The sequence below is a fragment of the Mastigoproctus giganteus genome, chromosome 4 (assembly GCF_048544385.1).
Source record: "Mastigoproctus giganteus isolate SK-2022 chromosome 4, ASM4854438v1, whole genome shotgun sequence".
NCBI lineage: Eukaryota > Metazoa > Arthropoda > Arachnida > Uropygi > Thelyphonidae > Mastigoproctus > Mastigoproctus giganteus.
This window is the reverse complement of record NC_143578.1, coordinates 165,714,336-165,737,945: the sequence shown is the minus strand read 5'-3', so window position 1 is coordinate 165,737,945 and position 23,610 is coordinate 165,714,336. Positions and strand designations below refer to the sequence as shown.

The window sequence follows — 23,610 nt, the reverse complement described above, 5'->3', positions numbered from 1 at the left end:
TTTATCATATGGCATTTTCCAGCATGCCTTGAGGCTCAAGATGGCTGTCGTGAACTTCATATAAAAGAGAGAAGTTGTAATCATTTTGGGACTATGAAAATTGCTTTCTCATTATATTATGTTATGAGAATTGTCCTGTTTTCAGTACTTGTATTTTGAAAATACCTAAGCATTGAGTAAAAAGTGAACCAAGTTATTTTTATAATTCTTTTTTTACATAATCATTGTCATGTTCCATTGTCATTCATTTTAGGAGTCATGAGGACTTTATGCCATATTATGCCAGTCTGTAAAAGTTGTCCATACAAGTGTGTTTGTGGTCTGATTTGCATGCTGTTTGGACTGAAGAACTTGATAATTCAAGAGAGCTATAAGAAATCTTCCATTGATTTGAATTCAGACCTCTTTAATAAAAGATCTTTAATTAGTGAAAGGCAAAACAGCTGTACTGCCACAGAGAACAATCATCTTCATATTAAATTTGCTGCCAGAACTTGTTAAACCTGATGCTTTCTTAAAGTTTGTGCTATCCATCTCTAACAAAAAGGAAGTGCTATTACATTTAAAAGCTGAATTTCAAACTAAAAAAAAAAAAAAAAAAACTGCCCAGGAACTTTCACCTCAGAATTTCCTCCCAAATTATCTCAAGTTATGTAACAAATAAATAAAACAGCCTCTATAGGTTTAAGAATTTTCTTTCATAACTACTATTGCAGATTGTATAAAAGAGGAAAGCTTACTCAGCTTAATGTCAAGCCATCCCAAATTATATTAAATTCAGACCAATAAAAATCCAGAATTATTATGTATTTTTATTTTTTTTTCACCATACATATCATATAGGGCAGGGGTGGGTAACCTTTACAAATGGCGGGCCAAAATAAAATGTCTGTGAGGTATGTGAGGGCCAAATTTTTTTTATCTTTCCTTGATTTTTAGGATTCTTAAAATGTTGTATAATAAAAAAATTGTCATAAACAGTTTTATGTTATTTATTGTAATATTTATACATACTTGTACATATAATTAATTTTGTTAATAAGAAAAATGAAATACAAAGTCAGTAACAAAAATTGCAATATTTTAGTTTTATAATATTTAATGAGAGATTTTATAGTGTTTATTGTAATTGATATCTGGATCAATATTTGTCATAGCAATGCACATACATATTTTCTAAATTTATGTCAGAAATTCCATTAATTAAAAAATATATATAATAATAAACTAGGGAGGCTTTGCCCCTGCTTGCTTTGCTTGCCAATCCCCATGCACACTTTTCTATGTAAAATGTAGAGGTATGACGGAGTATGTTGAATGTTTTCTATGTAAAAGACACACCTGTCGAAACACACTGATGTTCTTTCTCCCCCTTTTTACTCCCAACCTTCAGCTACCTCACTTACTCATGCTTTTTTTTTTTTCCCCTTTTGTTCTCTGTCAGGAAGCTCAGGCAACCCTTGATGGAGAGCAGCCAGAGTACTGTGGACAGCCTGGCTCACCTCCCAGTGGTGGTGGTGGGCAATGTGGAGTCCCACTAGGGGCCCTGTGGCCAAGAAGCCAGCACAAACAACGGAACCCAACACTAAACTACACATGCAACACACACAACACTTTTCTGGCTTTTATAGAGGTTCTGTATTCATCACAAGAGTACTGATGGCACAGATGGCGCTTTACCCAAACACTATGATTGATATCTAATCAGGAAATGACCTATGTAATTATTTATCTGTGCATTTGTAGTGACGTAACTGCCCCACCCACTTGTACCACATGACCAGCATCCCTCTTCTCCCGTTGGCTACTCCACCAAGTGGCATTCTCAAGGTGGAATAAATATCACTATGTAATTATTTACCTGTGTTTACATGGGTCACTTAGGAAAAGGCCTTTTGCTTTGGGTTCCATAATGCTTGAGGAATATTGTTGCATCTGAAAGAGCAGGACTATAATTTCCCCACCCTCTTTTCCCATTGGCTCAAATAAATATCATTAGGAGGAAACTTTTTTTAATGTGTAGAGAGAGAGATTTTTAAAATGACCACGGGCCGGATTATGCACGTTTGTAGGCCAGAGTTGGCCCACAGGTTAGAGGTTGACCACTCCTGATATAGGCTATTCACATATTGCATAATTGTAGTTAGTTAATTTCTGATTGGCACATAAATGTTCCTTTTTTTTTAAATCAATTTTTAATATTCTCCCACTCCCTTGGGTGGGATACCATAAAATTATACAATTCTGGGATTACTGCTATGAAATGCTTAAATTATGAATTATTGCTATTTGTTTATTAGCAAATAGCAATAATCATAGATAATCATCAATAATCATAGACAATCAATTGAGGAAGGATAGTATAGTTGCAGAATAGTTGTGTGGAAGTTTGGGTGGTTGATTATCATGCTTCCTTCCATTGCTGTGTAAGTGGAACTATCTGTTGTGTAAGTTACACAGCAGATAGTTCTTCTAGTTCTTCCTTGAATAAATTCAAGGAAGAACTAGACAAACTATTGGAATGGATGGATAGGTGAAATGGAATTTTTTTTTTTTTGTTGATGCTGTATAAGCTTCTTTCTTGCAGTTTTGCCACTACTAATACTAATCATAATATAATAATATAATTATTAATATTGTTAGCTATATGGCACAAGGAAGCCTGAGGCTTATGCTGCACCAGAGGGAGAGAGAGAGAGAGAAGTAGAAGAGAATCACCAAGAAAGAGAAGAATAATGATATCCGGCTCAGGACCCTGTGTGTGCCAAGCCCATACTCACCAGATGTAAGCCCCTGGGGTTGGTTAATTATCATAAAGAGTATTACTTCCCAAAAACACTGAAACTAATATATTTATTATATTTTATATTATATATTTTATATAAAATATGTTAACTTATTTTATAACAAATCTATTAGTTTCAGTATTTTTGCTTGAAGCAATTCTCTTTATGATAATTATGGAAGCTGAAACCAAAGGCCTTTTCTCAAATAATATAACATAATCATAAATATCTATTAATCATAGCAGAAATGTTAAATATATTTTATATTTATATAATTTAGATACGTGTTACATTTCAACTGTCATTAAAATCCAGTAAGAATAAGTAAACTTTATTACAAAAGCAATGACACTATATTATGATTGTTTAATTTCTTAAATCATGGAGCCTGAAGTAATACATGTTGCACTTCATGCACTGTTGATTATAGAGATGAAAAGGATTATTTTCACATATTATTATTTAATCAATTAGTAATTAATTGGTAACAATAATTAGTTATTTACTTTTCACTTCTGTCAGTCACAGAAAAAGAAAAAATCAATTAATTTAAGAACTAAAAATCTAATACACTACATTACCACACACGTTAGGCACCATCTGCTAGTGGCATATTTCAGGAGGTAAAGTGAAGAATGCTAGTATTATAGTAGTGGCAAAATTATGCAAGGAAGCCAGCATGTACAGCATCATTAAAAAAAAAACAAAAAAAACTGCCAAGTTTTTGCCCAATCCTTTAAATTATTCAAACTACTTACTTCCACAACACCAGATGGAAGTTTGATACAACAATCAGTTACTATATATGGGTGAATCCTGCAACTGTCCTTTTCTGTTTTAAATTTATGTCCCTTTGTGAGTGTTGTTTGAGAAAGAATAAGGATGCTACCAGCATTTAGTTTACTCAACCAATTTAAAACCTTGAGCTCTTCAATTTGCTCTCTTTGCAGATGCCTAGTTTCCTGATACTGAAATTTATAGACTCCAAGTCTTTCTTGGTAGGAATATGCTTTTGTGCCTCTGAATATTCTTGTTGCTCTTATCTGCACCCATTCTAAGTAATTTGCATCCATCCTAAGATGTATTCTGACCATTTCCTCATAAAATGGGAAAATCATCTCTGTCTCCTCTCGAAAAATTCTTGTATATCATTAACAGAAGCTTGCAAGCTGACCCAGCAGCCTATCCATTGCTCAGAGAACTTATTCCTATATGTTTTTTTTTTATTCTCCACTCCCTTGGGTGGGATACCATGCAATTATGCAATTCTGGGATTACTTCTACCAAATACGTACTTTGCATTTACCATTGTTAAACCTTGTTTGCAACTTTTAAACCCATCTGCCTAATTTATCCAGGTGTGTTGGATTGGCATATCCTACTTATTGTTATTAACCACCTTGCCTTCTGTATCTGTTTGTACATGTGTGTGTGTGCATTTGTACATGCAACAAAGATAGTTTGGCTTCTTAGTTACATCTAAGCACACAAAACCTAACGTGAAGGCAAAATCACGCTAAATTAATGCTAATACCTAGATTTAGGATAATGCATAAGCCGATTTTTGTCCTAAAGTTAGTGACATAATAATATAATGTAATATAATAGAATAATTGTTTTTGTTTATAGTATGTTATAGGTTTTTTGGCATTTTTATTTCCTGGACTTACTGAACCTGTAAAAGCCTCTTATTATCCACTGCATGTATATTTTGGTATTGCTATATTTGTCATGAGTGCTTGTACAGCCCTTATTGGAATTAATGAGAAACTCATCTTTTTTCTGTAAGTATTGCTTTTCTCCATTTTCATGTGATTTTGTAAAATAAAAATATTTTGTGGTGGTAATGCTCTAATGCTGTTATAAAAATTCAAATACAAAATGGGGTTTTGATATAAAAGAAAGAAAACTTAATGCCTTTTTATTTTAGTCACAGCACAAACTCTCAAATTCAGCCACCAAATTTCTGGATTTCAAAATTTTCCAATTTTGTAGTTTACTGGATTTCAGAATGACATTCATGATAGTAGTTACCATGCCTGCTCTGTCATTGCAGTAATGTACTGTAGTTATTTGTTTTTTTTATTTTATATTACATACTATACTTAATGTATAGTATAATGAATAATATAGGAATCCTTTGCCAATAATGAGAAGTTTATGAGAAGCTTAAGTTTATGAGAAATGGAGGGGGGAGACAATTCCAGCAAGTTGGAAAATACAGAAATATAATTTTATGAGGAAACACACTGCGCTGCATTGAATAATGAATAAGCATAATTTCATTTAATTAATCTCAATTTAACTATACACTATGAATTAGTATTAGTAGTGGAAAATGATGGAAGAAAGCAAGCTTAAAAAACATCAGCCAAAAAAAAAAAACATTTCCCAGAAAACCTTTCCCTCCAATAATTTTTTAGTTCTTCCTTGAATTTATTCAGACTATCCAATTCTGCAACAACAGATGGAAGTTTTTCCCATCAGTTTTCCTTCACCCACTGGCTGAAGGCAAACCTCCGCACATCTATCCTGCAATCATTCAAACATTTCAAGATGTTATGGTTCCCTCTTCCATAGAAAATATTAAAATTGAAGAGAATATAATTAGAGACTACATTCAGATGAAATTATTTGTGTACAAAGTCCTCCCATTCGCATTTGCTGGACACATCTGAAGCCAAGGGAAAGTGAGTAGCAGGAAAAAGATTGAGACAAAGAGCTCAGGTAGTCAGCACTTGTGGTCCTGATTAGACTTTGGGTGGTCTCTAGGAATGTTTGTTTGTTTTTTTTGTTTTTTTTTTTTAGGAGCATTAGCAACTAAGGCCATATTGCTCTGGGAATATGCGGTGGTCATTCCCTGACCTTTCCGCATCCTCCGTATTTGGTGGTCACGGGCTCGAACCACAGTCTAATCAAGAAGCGTGTGCTACGCACTGCTGCTCCTGCCCACCTGGCTACGGAGGCTCCTCCCTAGGAATATGATTGGCTTCTTCTTCCCTAAAGACCTCCCAGATGTCCAGTCAGAATCACAAGTGCTGACCACCTGACCTGATTAACTCATTTTCTATTTGCTTCATCATGTCTGGCAAGTGTGAATGGGAAGACGTTTTATATTTATCTGAATGTAGTCTCTAATTATGTTCTCTATACTATTTGAATATCTTTCACAGAAGAAAGAACCATAGCATTCCGAAATGTTTGCTATGGTTGTAATTTATTTGTAATGTATTTGATTACACCGAACAACAAATTTTGGTGTGCTAAACACGGAAATAGTACTTAAAATGGCAGATTGGCTCTTGTTTTCAAAAAATTGTTTTTTATATTTATATAAGGTATATTTTATTTATATAGTGGTAAGATGTAGCTGTATCAAACACAGGACCTTCTTGCCTTTCTCTTGTATTTAGCGTCCCTTCAAGAGCATCCCTTTTCACCATCCAACAATAATTGGCTAAGATGGTAGCACTTAATTTGCTTTTGTATCTTTGTTCTGTTGCTGCAATGTCTTGATGGCAGTGCTCACCGTGTTCATTGCTGATGGCACCACAGTTTAGCGGGAAGAAATCCAGGTATGAGTGCAAGAAATGCATCTTCAGTGACATGTTGCACTCCACTTTTTCGTAAGAAGTAATGAGATCTTCCATAAGCTGCCTGTAGTTGCTGGCTTTAACATTTTCTAGAAAACCAGTTGAAATGTTTCATAAGGCTTTCCACGCTGATTTCTCTCTATCACTAAGGACACATTCAAACTGTTCATCTTTGAACTGCCAAAATAAAAATCAGCAACCAAAATGTGCTACCTGTAAAGCAGCACAGCTGACTGACTATGCACATAGTATCAGGGATGATAAATGCCCCTGTTATAAAAAAATGGTAAAATTTATACAATCTAGGACCAACTATGGGCCAGACTGAAAACATAAATGTGACTAGGCTCTAAATCTTGTCCAGTTGAATGCTCAAAGAGCAAGAGCCGTTATAGATCAGATCAAACTCAAGAGCCGTTGCAGATCAGATCAAAGAGGCTATAAAATAATAGAATACACCTAAGGTGTCCCTTCTACAGCAATAGTAGTTAAAAATACTGACCTTACAGTCACAAAGGTAGGTCACCTCTGCTCCCCACTGGTTGTGTGTGCCCATATCACCAGTGCTGTAGGACAGTTTTACATTATTTCACTATATTCCAGACCAGGGGAAGATGTAAACCCAACCATTGAATATCTACAAGTAGTCACAAACTTGCTACTTACTGCAAATATCATAGTGTGTGCTGATGTCAACTGCCGGTCAGCCTTATGGCATAGCCGTACAGAAGACAGAGTAGGCACACACAATGGCCAGATACTTTCAGACTATATAGCCACCTCACCCTTTCAAGTGCTAAACCAACCAAATAACCTCCCAACTTTTAGCAGTACCATGTGGGAGATTGACATTGATGTTACTCTTACCACCAATTCAATAGCTTATAAAATCACAGACTGGTGTGTCCAGCCAGCTTGGACCACATCACATCACAGAGCCATTTCCTTCAAACTAAACAGGCAATTACAAACAACCCAACACTCCCTGTTGGACATCAAAAGGTATAACCTTAAAAGGGCAAACTGGCAGATTTTTGCAGAACATACAGCAGCTGAGCTGCAAAAACAGCAAAATGAGTGGTCTAGATCAGGCAAATGTAGCCAGGACGAGAAAACACTGACTGACAAACATTTTAACAAAAACGGCAACCCTATCTATCCCACGGAAAAAAACGAGGAAGCAGACAGTTCCCTGGTGTTGCCCCGAACTGACTATACTCAGAAGTAGGGTATACCAGGCGAGGAGACATTTTCAAAGAGCCAGAACATCTTGGCCACAAAATGAGGTGGATGCACTGAGAGTTTCTTATAGAACTCTCAGGAATCAGTATACAGCCCTCATAAGAGACAAGAAAAGGGAATGCTGGAGGCACTTGGTGGGAACTACTAATAACCCCTGGGGAGTTGTCTACAGAATAGTGACCAAAAAGCTGCCAAGAGGAGATGTCTCAGAAACTACTGTCAAACCAGATGGAATCCCAACCCTGTGTTGGGTGGATTCTGTAAATAACATCCTAGACAGTATCACTCAGACTGAAACTGGGAATCATTCCCCCACCCAGCTAAACATTATAAAAGAAAACACTGAATATGACAATGCCAATATTGAACCTCTGTTCATCATACAAGACTTAGAAATAGCACTATCTAAAACCAAAAACAATAATTGCCCAGGTTTTGACCTCTTAGAGGTTGAGATTATCAAAAAATTAGCAGAAATAGCACCAGATAAATTAATAGCACTATATAATAACTGTATGACAGAAGGTATATTCCCAAAAATATGTAAACAAGCTGTGTTAAGGTTAATTCTCAAAAACCCTGAAAAACTCGCTACTGATCCCAAATTAGCATTAGCATTAGCATTAGTAGAGGCATTTGATGCAAGAAAGGAAGCTTATGCAGCATCAGCCAAAAAAAAAAAAAAAAAAAAAAACCACTTCCACTTCACCCCTCTGTTCGTTCAAAATACCTGTCCAGCTGAACCTTAAACTTATTTAGGCTATCAACCTCCACCACAAGGGATGGAAGTCTGTTCCACCAACCAACCACTCGCTGGCTAAAGGCAAATTTCCGCACGTCTATCCTACATCTGTCTTTCCTCAATTTGAATTTATGCCCTCTCAGGTGATTTTTCTGAGCTAGAGGAAGAATCCCATCAGCATTGAGCATGCTTATACCATTCAAGGCTTTATACACCTCTATCAGATCACCTCGCTGGTGCCTAGTCTCCGGACACCGTAATTTTCAAAACTTAAGCCTTTCTTCGTAAGACCCCTTTGTTCCATTCACTAATCTTGTTGCCCTTCTCTGTACTCGTTCCAGCAGCTCTACATCCTTCTTGAAATGAGGCCTCCAGACCTGTATACAGTACTCTAGGTGTGGCCTGACCATTGCCTTATACAATGGAATAATCACCTCCTTATCCCTACTGGAAAAATTCCTGTATATCATTGACAATACTCCATGAGCTACTCTTGCAGCCCATCTGCACTGCTCAGAGAACTTCATATCTGCCTGCACAACCACCCCCAAGTCCCTTTCATTCTCTACCACTGTCAGTGTAGTACCACAGAGTTGATACGTTGCTCTGGGGTTACTGTTTCCCATGTGTAGTACTTTACATTTGTCAATGTTAAACTTCATTTGCCACCTCTCAGCCCATCTGCTCAACCTTTCCAGATCCTGTTGCAGCAGCAAGGTGTCAGTACTGTCCTTGACAACTCTGCCAAAATTTGTATCGTCTGCAAACTTGGACTTTAAGCTTGATATACCATCATCAATATCATTTATAAATACAGAAAACAATAATGGACCCAACACTGAGCCCTGAGGGACTCCACTAATAACATTAGTCCACGATAAGCAGTATCCATTGATTACCACTCTCTGTCTTCTCCCCCTCAACCACCCCTTTATCCATAGCAGCAATTTGCATCCAATGTCACACAGCTCCAATTTGTGTAGCAGTCTTCCATGTGCAACATTATCAAAAGCCTTTCTAAGATCCAAGTATATAATATCAAAAGTTATTCCCTGCATCCAGTTCTTTTGTGACTGCATCATAGTATCCAATCAAGTTGGTCACGCAAGACTTCCCCTTAACAAAACCATGCTGTGCCTGAGCTATAACTGAAGCCTTGTCTAAATGATCCTGCAGTGCTTCTTTAACCAGTGCCTCCATTAATTTTCCTGGAACAGAAGTTAAGCTCACAGGTCTATAATTACTTGTGTCAGCCTTTGATCCTCCTGTGTGAATTGGGGTCACATTTGCACATTTCCAGTCTATGGGTACCTCCCCTGAGTCCAAGGAAGCTCTCATAATTATGGCTAAGGGTTTGCTTACTTCCTTTGCTGCCTCCTTTAATATAACTGGATAGATCCCATCCACCCCGGGTGCCTTTCTTGTGTTTATCTTCAACAGTTTCTCCTCCACTTTACTCCCAGTTATTTCAAGATTCTGTAGCTTACTGCCAGGGTTGAATACACCTCTGGCATTCCCCTTGCTGAATAACTCCTTGTGTGTGAATGTCGATGCAAAATGTTCATTTAGTTTGTTAGCTACCTGAGCAGGATCATCAACAGTTGACCCATCAATATCAAGTGGACCAATCTGATTCATCCCCTTCCTTCTAGAGTTTACATAAGTAAAGAACTCTTTGCTGTTTTTCTTTGCATCCCTTGCCAAGGATTTCTCGTAATCTGCCTTCGCCTGCCTAACCTCCTTTGTAACTTGGTTGCATATCAACTTGTATCTATCATAGGCTTCTGTGTCATGTGTTAATTTGTAAGTATCCCATGCATATTTCTTCTCTGCCATATGCCTCATTAGTTCATCTGACATCCATTTTGGCCTAAACCTTGAACAATATTTCTTAGTTGGTATGTAAAGCCTAGTAGCTTCCAAGATAAGTTCTTTGAATGCTTCCCATTTTGAATTTGCTGTTGGCATCATCAGTTGGTCCCACTGTATAGAATTTAAATACTGTCTCAGTCCATCGTAGTCGCCTTTACGGAAGCAATAATCCTTCTCTTTCCCCCTAATGGTAGTTACCTCTTTGAGTAAATCTCACTTCAGCACACTGTGATCACTGCCACCTAGTGGTTCATTTATCTGCAGATTCTTAATGCATGAAGAATCACTGCTGATAATCAAATCAAGAGTATTACTCCCTCTAGTTGCCTCCCGAACATGCTGATGTAGAAAACAATCATCCAATAAATCCACAAAAGCCCTGCTAGTGTGTGAGTAACCAGCCCTCAAATTCCAGTCAATATCTGGGAAATTAAAATCTCCCATTATAAGACTCTCTGATTTACTGGCCCACTCTATTTCCCTGTACAGTTCCTTATTATACTCATCAGAGTCATTAGGCCTATAGCACACTCCTACTCTCAATTTTGATCTCCCAATGCTTAGGTCACACCAAACTGTCTCAACACTGCACTCCAGCGATGTCGACTGGCTTCACTTCCTTGGTTTTTATGTGTTTCTTAACTAATAGCATAACCCCTCCCCCCCCTTCCTATCCTGTCTATCCTTTCTGTAGACGTTGTACTCCCCAAATTGCAGTTCTGCATCCCTTATATCTGTGTGACACCACATCTCTGATATCCCAACAATATCTGCCTTTGATGTTTTGAGCAATACCTCAAATTCATCAAATTTATTTACTAAACTCCTAGCATTGGTGTACACGCAAGAATACCTGCACCTGTTTCTATTCTTAGCTACCCTAACACAATCCATGTGTTTACTTGTACCGCAATGGCTCCCAGCAGTCTCTGAAATACCATGCATCTTGTTTTTCAGGCTTCTGCTCATTCTAATAGAAGCACTGCAAGAATCTCTTTCATCTCTGCCAGTGGCTACTGTCAATCTATTGGTCTTTGTCTCCCCCCAAGCTAGCAGTTTTCCGACCCACCTAACACTGCCTCGATAGCATCAGCAAATATTCTTGCACCCTTTCTATTTAAGTGTATCCCATCCCTGTAGAAGCAATCTCTCCTGTTAACAAGTACAGTCCAGGCTGAAAAAAAATTCTAACCCTTGAGCCTTGCACAATCTTTCCAGGGCCGAATTGATCGACAAGGCTCTCATCATATACTCCCTCCTATCGTGTCTGGGCAGAATTGCAGACACTTTCAAATTCAACCCTAATTCCCGGCTTTTGTTCAACAGTGACCTGTACTTGTTAAGTAATTCTGCCGGTCTCCTGCTCTTAATATTATTAGTTTGTTGTTGTTGTTGTTGTTGTTGTTTTTGGTTTTTAGGAGCATTAGCAACTAAGGCCATATTGCTCCGGGATATGCGGTGGTCATTCCCTGACCTTTCCGCATCCTTCATATTTGGTGGCGACGGGCTCGAACCCCGGTCTAATCAAGAAGCGTGTGCTATGCACTGCTGCTCCTTCCCACCTGGCTACGGAGGCGCCTATATTATATTATTAGTGCCAACGTGTACAACTATATCACCTTTTGTGCCCCTAAAAGATGATATTCGCTCTACGTCATCAACCTTTGCCCCTGGCAGACATACCCTGATCCTGTTCCACCTATCTTTTTTACAAAGCAAGTTCCCCGTTTCCCTGACAATAGAGTCACCAACAACTACTAGTTCCTTCGGGACCAGCGCATTCTGCCTTGGGGGTTGCCTCTGTGTCACGTGATGCCCAAGTGTAAGCTCTGGCGTTGATGTGGGCAGCTGAGAGCTTGATGGGCCACAAGATGGGATCCCAACCCTGTGTTGGGTAGATTCTGTAAATAACATCCTAGACAGTATCACTCAGACTGAAACTGGGAATCATTCCCCCACCCAGCTAAACATTATAAAAGAAAACACTGAATATGACAATGCCAATATTGAACCTCTGTCCATCATACAAGACTTAGAAATAGCACTATCTAAAACCAAAAACAATAATTGCCCAGGTTTTGACCTCTTAGAGGTTGAGATTATCAAAAAATTAGCAGAAATAGCACCAGATAAATTAATAGCACTATATAATAACTGTATGACAGAAGGTATATTCCCAAAAATATGTAAACAAGCTGTGTTAAGGTTAATTCTCAAAAACCCTGAAAAACTCCCTACTGATCCCAAATCATATAGACCAATAGCCCTACTCCCTGTACTAGGGAAAATATTTGAAAGACTATTAGCTCAATATAGCAGATTAACTCAATATTACACAGAAGTGGGTTTGCATTCCACCAGTCAGTACAGTTTTAAGCAGGGCAATTCCATGCACCAACTACTGACAACAGTTAAAAACACAGGGGAGAAATATATGCTGGCAAGCTCCATTGACTTTGCTGGGGCATTTGACTCACTCTGGTGGCCTAGTGTCCTTAGGAGACTTCGCCAGGCAAATGCCCCACGAAACCTCTATAAGGTAATAAACAGCTACCTTACAGACAGAAGTGTCTCAGTACGCACAAGGTTCCAGGAATTGACACGCCCTGTGAATAAAGGCTGCCCGCAGGGTTCAATCCTTGGCCCATTCTTTTGGAACATTGTTCTGGATGAATTTCTGGCCTTGGATCTGGACCCCATGGAAAGCCTGGCCTTTGCAGATGACATGATTTTCCTTGTAAAAGGTAACTCACGAGTGGTTGTAGAGCAAAGAGCAAACGCTGCCTCTTGCAGCTGCAGGAGTGGGCACAAATGCACATGCTCAAAATATCGCCTGAAAAAAAACAAACAAATACTTTTAAAAGGCAATTTGGACATAAGCAGACATCCACAAATCAAAATTAACACAACCACTATAAAAATGGTAACAGAACTAAAATATCTTGGAGTGGTCTTTGATTCAAAACTAACTTTTTACCCCCATTTGATCTACTTGGCAAAGAAAGTGAGAAATTATGCAGGTATGATTGCCAGGATCAGTCGAGCAGACTGGGGGCTCAAAAGAAAGACCCTGATGGTCACATACCGTGCAATGTTCCTACCTGTTATCACCTATGGAGCCGGTGCGTGGTTCATTCGCTTGGCCATAGTAAGAAATAGGAATAAATTAGAATCAATACAAAGGACAATACTACTCACTATTACCAGAGCATGTCGCACAGTAAGCACACCTGCACTACAGTTGCTGACTGGAACTCTCCCACTTTACCTGGAAGTAGCCAAAAGAGGCTTATATTATAGATTTAAAAAGGAATTCTGTGGGATTTAACATACCCACAGAATTTCTGGGGATAGCCCTTGACACAACCAACACCTTCAATCATGAAAGAAAAAGAATAGCCCCAAAGCTCCATGAGCTATGGCAAACAAAGTGGGAGCAGGAAACCAGAGGTCTGGTTACCAAACGGTTTCTGCCACGGGTGTCAATGGTTAGCCCAGAGCCACCTAAGTGGTATGCCCCTGGACTTGACAACATTTATATTGACAGGTCTATATAAACCTCCTTAGGCCTGACCTCCTTAACTAACCTCCTTAGGCCTGACCGATGACCCAAACTGCACCTGTGGCGAAAGTGAAGACTGGGCACACATTCTATATGAATGTATAATATATGACACCCCCAGAACAGAGCTAATAGCACAGATTGGTCCCCTTCCCAGGGGAGAAGAACATCTGTTCATCATAGAAGAGCAAAATTATAAAGCTTTTACATCTTTCACACAGAAAGTATTCGAAATGCGCAGAGCAATCCAAAGAATGGCATTTCAGCCCCCAGCAATTAGACAATAATCAATAGTAAAATTGCCCAAGTTTCCCACCATGCCCAGACAATGACTTAAAAACTGTTAGGACAGCAGTATTCTGCACCCTGACAGAAACCTGATATAACAAAACTCCCCAGGACTACCCTGCCATGTGTAGGAACCTAGGGCCCCACACCAAATAAGTAACCATGCAGGGGAGGGAGATGTACAGGCAGCCAGGGAAGCAGATTAACTGAAAAAATATCAGTAAGCTAATAGCAAGGGGATCAAATGTAGAATGAATGAAAATGAAAGATAGAATGAATAGGCTGGGCACTGAGTGAACTAGGAATTATGGTAAATAAATGGCAGTTTTGGTGAAAGAAAGAGTGACCTAGCATGAGGGAAAGAGAGAGTGAATGGGAATGAGTGGAAGAGCAAATGTAATTGGCCGAAAGAATACAAAGTTAAAAATAACTTGCATTACTTTACATATTTGTACTGAACTAACAAACGTTTACTAACCACATAAACACTATCACTGCATTCTCCCCTGGCCTGCAAAAAAAAAAAAAAAAAAAAAAAAATGCAAGTAGAGTGAGAATGCAGATTATGAATGAAATAAATGTGTCTCTCTCCCACTCCCTCGCCTAGTGGGTTCCCCACTGCCAGCTAACATATCCCACCCCCCGGAGCAGGATGGGCAGCTTGACCTTCATACCGGATTCGACACTGCTTAGACATGACACGGCTTTGCTGCCAACACGCCATTGGCGATCTGAACTGGGTACTCTAACCTGGTTCCCTTTAAAACCCCATCCACAGGCAGGGAGGGAGACAGATCTCTGTCTCCTCTCCTCCCTGCCTACCCCCCATACTTCACCTGATGGGGCTCATCTCCACTGACCTCTTTGGGGATGCCTACTCTATCATCCCTATTCTTCTATCTGTTTCCCCCCCATTCTTCAGTCTTTCCCTCTCACTAAATTGACCAAGGTCGATTTAGTGAGAGAGGGAACACCCTTAACAATGCCGCCAAATTCTAATCAACATCTAAATCTCTAAGACAACAAACACCATTAGCTTTTATCTAGCGTATAGCCTCACGTCTAAATTTAATAACATCAAAATTTTGCCCGACCTATTAGGCCTTTAACACATCTCTTTAGCGTCCACCCCCAACCAGCGATTTCCAAACAGCAATCCCATTAAGCACTAATATCAAATGCATACATTTTTAAAAAAAAATTTTTATTTTATTATTTTTTTAATTTTTATTTATTATTATTTTTTTTTTTAAGGTCCTAGCCACTGAAATCCCAGGAAACTAGGTGGCAGGACCTGCCAGAGCAATTTATTGTGATACTGGATACACCCGGCTAGCCTCCATGTGGTAGGGTATGGGCAATGTCAGGCCCCACTAGGCAATAAGCCGGTCAAACAATGGGCACAACATATTACCCTGCACAGACACGGCCCACACACTTTCAAGTCTCTGACTTGACAGTGTACTGTCCTCGATACAGCGAAACACACGCAGAGTTGGGAGAAATCCCAGGTGCCGTTTGACACGAACATACCTTACCTTACCTTACCCGTTCATCTTTGAATAGTTGCCTTATTTGTGGACCAATGAAAATGTCTGCCTTAATCTTCTCTGTACTGTCTTGGGAATTTCTTTTCAAGTATGTGAATGCAGGACTGTTCACTTCCAAAGCCTTCACGAAAATTTTCATAAGCCCCAGTTTGATGTGGAGTGGTGGAAGCAAAACCTTATTTGGATCTACAGGTTCAAATGCTACAGTCTTCATTCCAGACATTAATGATTTTCATTGAGGCCAACTCCTCTTCTCCTTGGCACAACTATCCCACTTGCAGAGAAAGTAACGATACTTAATGTAACCCTTCTGAAGTCCTAATAAAATGGCAATTGCCTAAATCACCACATATCTGCCACTCATACTTCTGATAGTGTATACCTAAGAGGATGTTCTCCATGTTTATGTATGTTTCTTTTTTGTGGACAAGAGGTATTGAAGGTAGCATATTTCCATTGTGTAATAACACAGCCTTAAGGCTAAGCTTAGAAGTGTTTATAAATAGTTGCCATTCTTTGGGAACATGCCTCATGTTCATTGCTGCTATCAGACCATCAACATCCTTACAGTGAGTTCACCTTCTGTTTTATAGAATTTATCATAGTCTTTATTTCGAATATGGAATGTTGTAACTTTCACAGAATGATCTAGAAGATTTCACTGTTATGGCCTTGAGACCAAAAGCTCTGCCTTATTCTTCGGCAGTTCAAGATCCCTGATCAGGTGCCAAGCTCACTTTCTGTGATCTTATGTGGATCAGAAGGACAAAGGTTTGGACAAAATGGTCGATTCCTTGACATAGATGGCTGCTGTACTTCTTCATGTATATAAAGTTGATGTTCATCAGTGTATTCATCTTCATCAGAGCTTCAAATTTCTGCACATCTATTTTACAACTGTCTTTCCTCAATTTGAATTTATGCCCCATTAGGTTCATAATTTGAGCAAGTGGAAGAATCCCATCAGAATTCAGCATGCTCAACCCATTCAAGGTCTTATACACCTCAATCAGATCACCTCACAGGTGCCTAGTCTCCAGCCACCACAATTTGCAGAACTTAAGCCTCTCTTGGTAAGAAGATCCCTTCATTTACTTCACCAATCTTTGTTGCCCTTCTCTGTACATGCTCAAGCAAATCTACAACCTTCCTAAAATGAGGCCTCCAGACCTGTACGCAGTACTCAACGCATGGCCTGACCATTGCCTTATACAAAGGGATAATCACCTCCTTTTCTCTGCTAGCAAAATTCCTGAATATATCATTGACAAAACCCATGACTTGCTCTTGCAGCCTGTCTGCATTGCTCAGAAAACTTCATATCTGACTACACGATTACTCCCAGGTTGCTGACCGGGCTAGCTGGGTGGGTAAAGTGCCTGCTTGGCAACCCAAAGGTCGTGGGTTCGAATCCCGCCTCGGGCTTGGATCAGAGTAGTAAAAAAAGGTGCATTATGGCCACAGAAGCCGATGCGCCAACAACTAACAAAAAAAAAAACAAAAAAAACTCCCAGGTCTTTTTCATTTTCTGCAACACTAAGTTTAGCACCACACAGTTGGTATGTTCCTCTGGGGTTACTTCTACCAATATGCAGTACTTTGCATTTGTCAATCTGTAAGAAATATGGCAATATTTCTTAACAGATTGCATCAGATAAAATTGACACACATAGGTAATGATGTAATATTGCATCAGCTGTTACCTGAGGCTATATAAGTACGCTTTGCAAGAGTTGCAGTCCTTCATAGCTTGTGTCAGGATGGCGAGTTATGTGCAGTTGACGCTACGAAGAAAGATTATTTCTTCATGGCGCTCTGTAAGCAATATGACAGGATGTTCTTCCTGTCATATTGCTTACAGAGTGTCTTGTAATCAGTCGACAGTGAGTAGATTTTTTTCCAAACTCAAGAATACTGGTTCTGCTGATAGGAAAAAAGGAACCGGATACAAACAAGTCTTTATGCCAAAACAGAACCACGTTTTGAAGCGCTTAAGCCTTAAAAACTGTAAAGCTTCTTCATCTGAGCTGAAAAGAGAATGGAAAGAACATACAGGAGTTTTAGCAAGTGCGGTAACATTCAGAAGATACCTCTTCAAAAATGGACTTGTAGCCCGTTGTCCTAAGAAGAAGCCCCTCCTCACACAAAAAAAGAAAAAGGCCTGATTAATTTGATGTAAGGAGCATGTTAGATGGACCCGCCGAGCAGTGGAAATAAGTTATTTTCTCGGATTAGAAGAAATTCAACCTGCATGGCTCTGATGGGAGACAAACGATTTGCCGTAGACGTGGTGAAGAATACCATCCAGACTGTATGGTGTCTACAGTGAAATTCCCTACCAACCAAATGATATGGGGATGCATTTCATATCGCGGAGTAGGTCACCTGCAGTTTATAAAAGGTTCCTTAAATGCCAATGGATACCTGGCTATATTGGAAGGCAAATTGCTGCCAACCATTAGAGACCATTTCAACCTGCCAAGTAACTGCATCTTTCAGGACGACTCTGCTCCTTGTCATTGGGCAAAAAGTGTAAGTGGCACTTCTCTAGTTACTTTAGCTTCATTTCTGCATTAGAAGTTCGACAGTAATGTGTTTACATTTGTTATAGGTGAAAAAATGGTTGGAAGAATGGTCCATTACAACTCTTAGCTGGCCAGGAAAAAGCCCGGACCTGAATCCTAAAGAGAACTGTTGGCATTGTGTAGAATCTGCAGTTGCCAAAAAAAAAACCAAAGACCCTTCGTGAACTTTAAGGAAGCCATAATTCATGTTTGCAACCACGAAATATCAGTTGATTATTTTCAGAAATTGATCTTGTCAATGCCTTGACAGTGTGCTGCTGTCATCAGGGCCAGAGGCAGCTCAACTAAGTATTAGTTTGCACCTGGTGAACTTTTCATTTTGTTTTCCATTTAAAATGATAAACTGAAGCAAATTGAGGGCTTCTGAAAACGTTTCAGCCATAATTGTCGTATTTACCAAAACTGTTGTATAAAGGCTGCAAATACTTATTTTAGAATATTTTGAGAGCACCTCTCAAATATTACTTAGCTTTGCCTTAACTATTAATAAATACCTTTTGTTTATATTTTTATTTGTGATGCTAGTCATTAATGTAACATACCATTGCGAAAATGGGTTAGAAATGTGAAATTCCTTGGTGTTACACTTTCTTTGAACACCAGTGTATAGTACAGTGCTATTTTTTCACAGTTGTTCATCTGTGAATTCACCATGTTGAATCACATTACACAGAAACTTGGAAACGCTTCTGCTACTGTAATGTCAGCAAATGCAGATTTACCTACAAAACTAACTTGGGATATCCCATGACGAGTATTCCATTTCCAAAACCACCTTTCACAATCTCTAAATTTGTTATCATCTTCACCAAGTAGCTTATGAAATTTAAGTACCTGTGCTTTCAAAATTACCCAATTTATCAGTACTCCTTTACTATGTTTCTGTAAAAACCACTGTATATTGGTCGACATCACTATTTTCATAGAGTCAAGTTTTCTTTCTGTTGGAGGTCTACTTCATCTTCTATGAATGATTGCAATTTTTCTTCCTGCAGCTTGTCCCTTCTAGAGTGTCACTCTCACAAAATATACTGCATTCTGTTTTGCTACTCTTAACTCTTTCTCATTTTTTATTTTGGTGACCTTGGCAGAAACGTGATTACTGCACTCCTACTGATTTACTGATTTTGCCATGTATTTTTTTCTGATGCCTTAGACTTTACAGTATTTTCAGAAAACTAAATCAAACCAACTATCTGGCCTGTCATAGTGCTGAAGTGAAGTTACATGGTTTCCTCCTTAAATCACTTGTCAGATTATGTATATTTTTGTCTGATTTAGCCCTTAGCAGTTTTTTCTATTCTAAGTGTAACTTCTAGTCGAAGAAAGGATGTCTCTTGCTCTTGTTTACAAAAATTTACTTTGTAACTAATGTAACACACTTGATGAACAGCAAACATATTTCCCTCAAGAGGTAGCTGTTTGCAATTGGCAATTCCACTGATATACTCTTTCATTGCATCTCTAGTTGAGGGAAGAAATTGAGTATCTACAGTAATTAGTCTCTGAAGGGTCCTGTTTGTTTACAAAAATACTCTGCAACTGACTATATCAAAACGAATATACAGCCAGTTTTTAGTTAATTTCCTCTCTTGGAAATACTGTAGTAGGATTTACAGTATACAGTATTCTCTTTTTCCAGTTTCCAATAAGAAATTGCTAGTACTTAGACCAAAATATATATATATATATTTTTCATAATTCATTTTAGAGGACATGATCATACCTACGGAATATCTGAAACCACAGTATAAAAAAATGTATTATGCTGATGTTGTGCTGTATATGTAGGTCGCCAAAATTTTTCTTGTTTCCTATACTTTTTACTAGTTTAATTTTCTTAATTTCTAATCTATGTATGATATACCAAATTGTTGTACTCACCATATTTTCATAGCCACCAACTGGCTTTCACTAAATATTCACATACCCAACTGTCATACAACAAATTATTTTGCAACGAATTGACATGGACCACTGCCAGTGATAACAGAACTTTGGCAATAGGGACAAAGGGTCACCTCTTCATCCCTGCTGATAAAATGACTAGCATTATCAAGGGACACATGATGCAAGAAAGCAAGCTTATATAGCATCTGCCAAAAAAAAAAAAAAAGCACACTCCCTTCTCATTTCATGCATCCACACGCTCCAAACATTTGTTTAGTTCTGCCTTGAATCTGTTTAAGCTATCAACTTCTACGACAGATAGAAGTTTGTTTCAGCAGTCAACCACCCACTGGCTAAAGGCAAACTTCCGCACATCTATCCTACAACTGTCTTTCCTCAATTTGAATTTATGCCCTCTCAGGCGATTATTCTGAGCAAGAGGAAGAATCCCATCAGCATTGAGTATGCGCAAACCTTTCAAGGCTTTATACACCTCAGTCAGATCACTTTGCAGATGCCTAAGTCTCCTGACACTGTAATTTGCAAAACTTAAGCCTTTCTTCGTAAGAGCAACCCTTTGTTCCATTCATTAATCTTGTTGCCCTTCTCTGTACTTGTTCCAACAGCTCTACATCCTTCTTGAAATGAGTTATACAGTACTCAACGTGTGGCCTGACCATTGCATTATACAAGATTATAATCACCTCCTTATCCCTGCTAGCAACATTCCTGTATATATCACTGACAAGACATCATGGGCGACTCTTGCAGACTGTTCCACTGATCACAAAACTTCATATCTGCTTGCACAATTACCCCCAGGTCCTTTTCACTCTCTACCTCTGTCAGTTGATACGTTACTCTGGGTTACTGCTTCCCATATGCAGTACTTTACATTTGTCAATGGTAAACTTCAGTTGCCACCTCTCAGCTATCTACCCAACTTTTCTAGGTCCTGTTGCAGCAGTGTACTGTCATTAGTGTCATTAACAACCCTGCCAACCTTCGTATCGTCTGCAAACTTGGACATTAATTCTAATATACCATCATCAGTATCATTAATTAATACAGAAAACACAAATGAACCTAACACTGAACCCTGTGGGACTCCGTTAATAGCATTAGTCTGTGAGGAGTAGTGTCCACTGATTACTACTCTCAGTCTTCTCCCAATCAACCATCCATTTATCCATAGCAGCAATTTGCCTCCAATGCCACACTGCTCCAATTTGTGCAGCAGTCTTCCATATGCAACAGTACCAAAAGCCTTTCTAAGATCCAAATATATGATAACAAAATTATTCTTTGCATCCAGTTCCTTTGTGAATACATCATAATATCCAATCAAATTGGTAAGACAAGACTTTCCCTTAACAAACCCATTCTGTGTCCTAGCTATAACTGAAGTCTTGTCTAGATGATCCTGCAGTGCTTCTTTAACCAGTGCCTCCATTAATTTCCCTGGAACGGAAGTTAAACTAACAGGTCTGTAATTACCTGTGTCTCCCTTTGATCCTCCTTTGTGGATTGGGGTCACATTTGCACATTTCCAGTCCACGGGTACCTCCCCTGAGTCCAAGGAAGCCGTCATAATTATGGCTAATGGTTTGATTACCTCCTTTGCTGCCTCCTTTAATATAACTGGATAGATTTCATGCACCACAGATGCCTTTCTTATGTTTATCTTCAACAATTTCTCCTCCACTTTACTCTCAGTTATTATAAGATTATCTAGCTTATTGCCAGAGTTTAATACACCTCTGGCATTCCCCTCCCTGAATAACTCCTCATGTGTGAATGTAGATGCAAAATATTAATTTAGTTTGTTAGTTACCTCAGCAGAATCATCAACAGTTGAACCATAAATATCAAGTGGACCAATCTGATTCATCCCCTTCCTTCTAGAATTTACATAAGTAAAGAACTCTTTGCTGTTTTTCTTTGCATCCTTTGCCAAAGATTTCTCGTAATTTGCCTTTGGTTGCCTAATCTCCATTGTGACTTGGTTATAGATCAGTTTATATCTATCATAGGCTTCTGTGTCACCTGTTAATTTATGTATCCTATGCATTTCACTTCTCTGCCACATGTGTAATTAGTTCATCTGACATCCATTTAGGCCTAAATGTTGAACAATATTTCTTTGTTGGTATGAAAAGCCTAGTAGCTTCCAAGATTACTTCTTTGAATGCTTCCCATTTTGAATTTGCTGTTGGTAACATCATCAGTTGGTCCCACCGTATAGAAATTAAATACTGTCTCAGACCACTGTAGTCACCTTTACGAAAGCAAAAACCCTTCCCTTTACCCCTGATGGTAGTTACCTCTTTGAGTAAATCCCACTTCGGCACACTGTGATCACTGCCACCTAGTGGTTCCTTTATCTGCAGATTCTTAATGCATGAAGAATCACTACTGATAATCAGATCAAGAGTATTACTCCCTCTATTTGCCTCGCGAACATGCTGCTGTAGAAAACAATCATGCAATAAATCCACAAAAGCCTTTTTAGTGTGTGAGTGACCAACTCACAAATTGCAGTCAATCTCTGGGAAATTAAAATCCCCCATTATAAGACACTGATTTACTGGTCCACTCTATTTATCTGCACAATTGCAGATTCATTAGGCCTATAACACACACCTACTCTCATTTTTCCTTTCCCAGTACTTATCTCACACCAAACAGATTCAACATTGCATTGTCCACCAACATCAATTGGGTGCACTTCCTTAGATTTTATGTGTTTCTTAACTAACAGCATAACCCCTCCTCCCTGCCTGTCCTCTCTATCCTTTCTATACACATTGTACTCCCCAAATTTCGATTCTGCACTGCTTATGTCTGTGTCGCAACATGTCTCTGATATCCCAACAATATCCCTTTGATGTCTTGCCTAGCACTTCAAGCTCATCAAATTTATTAACTATACTCCTAGCATTGGTGTACACACACAAGTATACATACACCTGTTTCTTCTCTTAGTTACCCTGTCACAGCCCATGTATTTACTTGTTCCCCTATGACTCCCAGCAGTCTTGGAAATCCCCATTGCCTTGCTTTCCAGGTTGCTGCTCAATTGCATTTCAATAGAAGCAGTGCAAGAACCGCTTTCACCTCTGCCAGCGGCTGCTGTTAATCTATTAGTCTGTGCCCAAGCTAGCAGTTTTCCGACCCACCTAACTCTGCCTATAACATTAGCAAATATTCTTGCATCCTTTCTATTTAAGTGTATCCCATCCCTGTAGAAGCAGTGTTTTTCTGTTAACAAGCACAGATCAGGCTGAGAAAAATTCTACCCCTTTGAGCTTTGCACAATCCCTCCTGGGCCGAATTGATCAACAAGGTTCTCATCATATACTCCCTCCTATCGTGTTTGGGCAGAATTGCATATACTTTCAAATTCAACCCTAACTCATGGCTTTTTTTTCAACATTGACCTGTACTCGTTGAGTAATTCTGCCGGTCTCCTACTCTTAATATCATTAGTGCCAACGGGT

The 23,610-nt window shown here is 38.9% G+C and overlaps 1 protein-coding gene across 3 annotated transcripts in view; it reads left to right on the top strand.

The window, feature by feature from the left end:
* The window catches only part of LOC150087170 (transmembrane ascorbate-dependent reductase CYB561), a 209,050-nt gene that overhangs the window by 140,512 nt on the left and 44,928 nt on the right, over nt 1-23,610 (top strand). For all 3 annotated transcript variants that reach the window (XM_090371865.1, XM_090371863.1, XM_090371864.1), the window contains exon 4: nt 4,416-4,570. In XM_090371865.1, the coding sequence (XP_090227991.1) occupies nt 4,416-4,570 (155 nt within the window). The remainder of the gene's footprint in view (nt 1-4,415; nt 4,571-23,610) is intronic.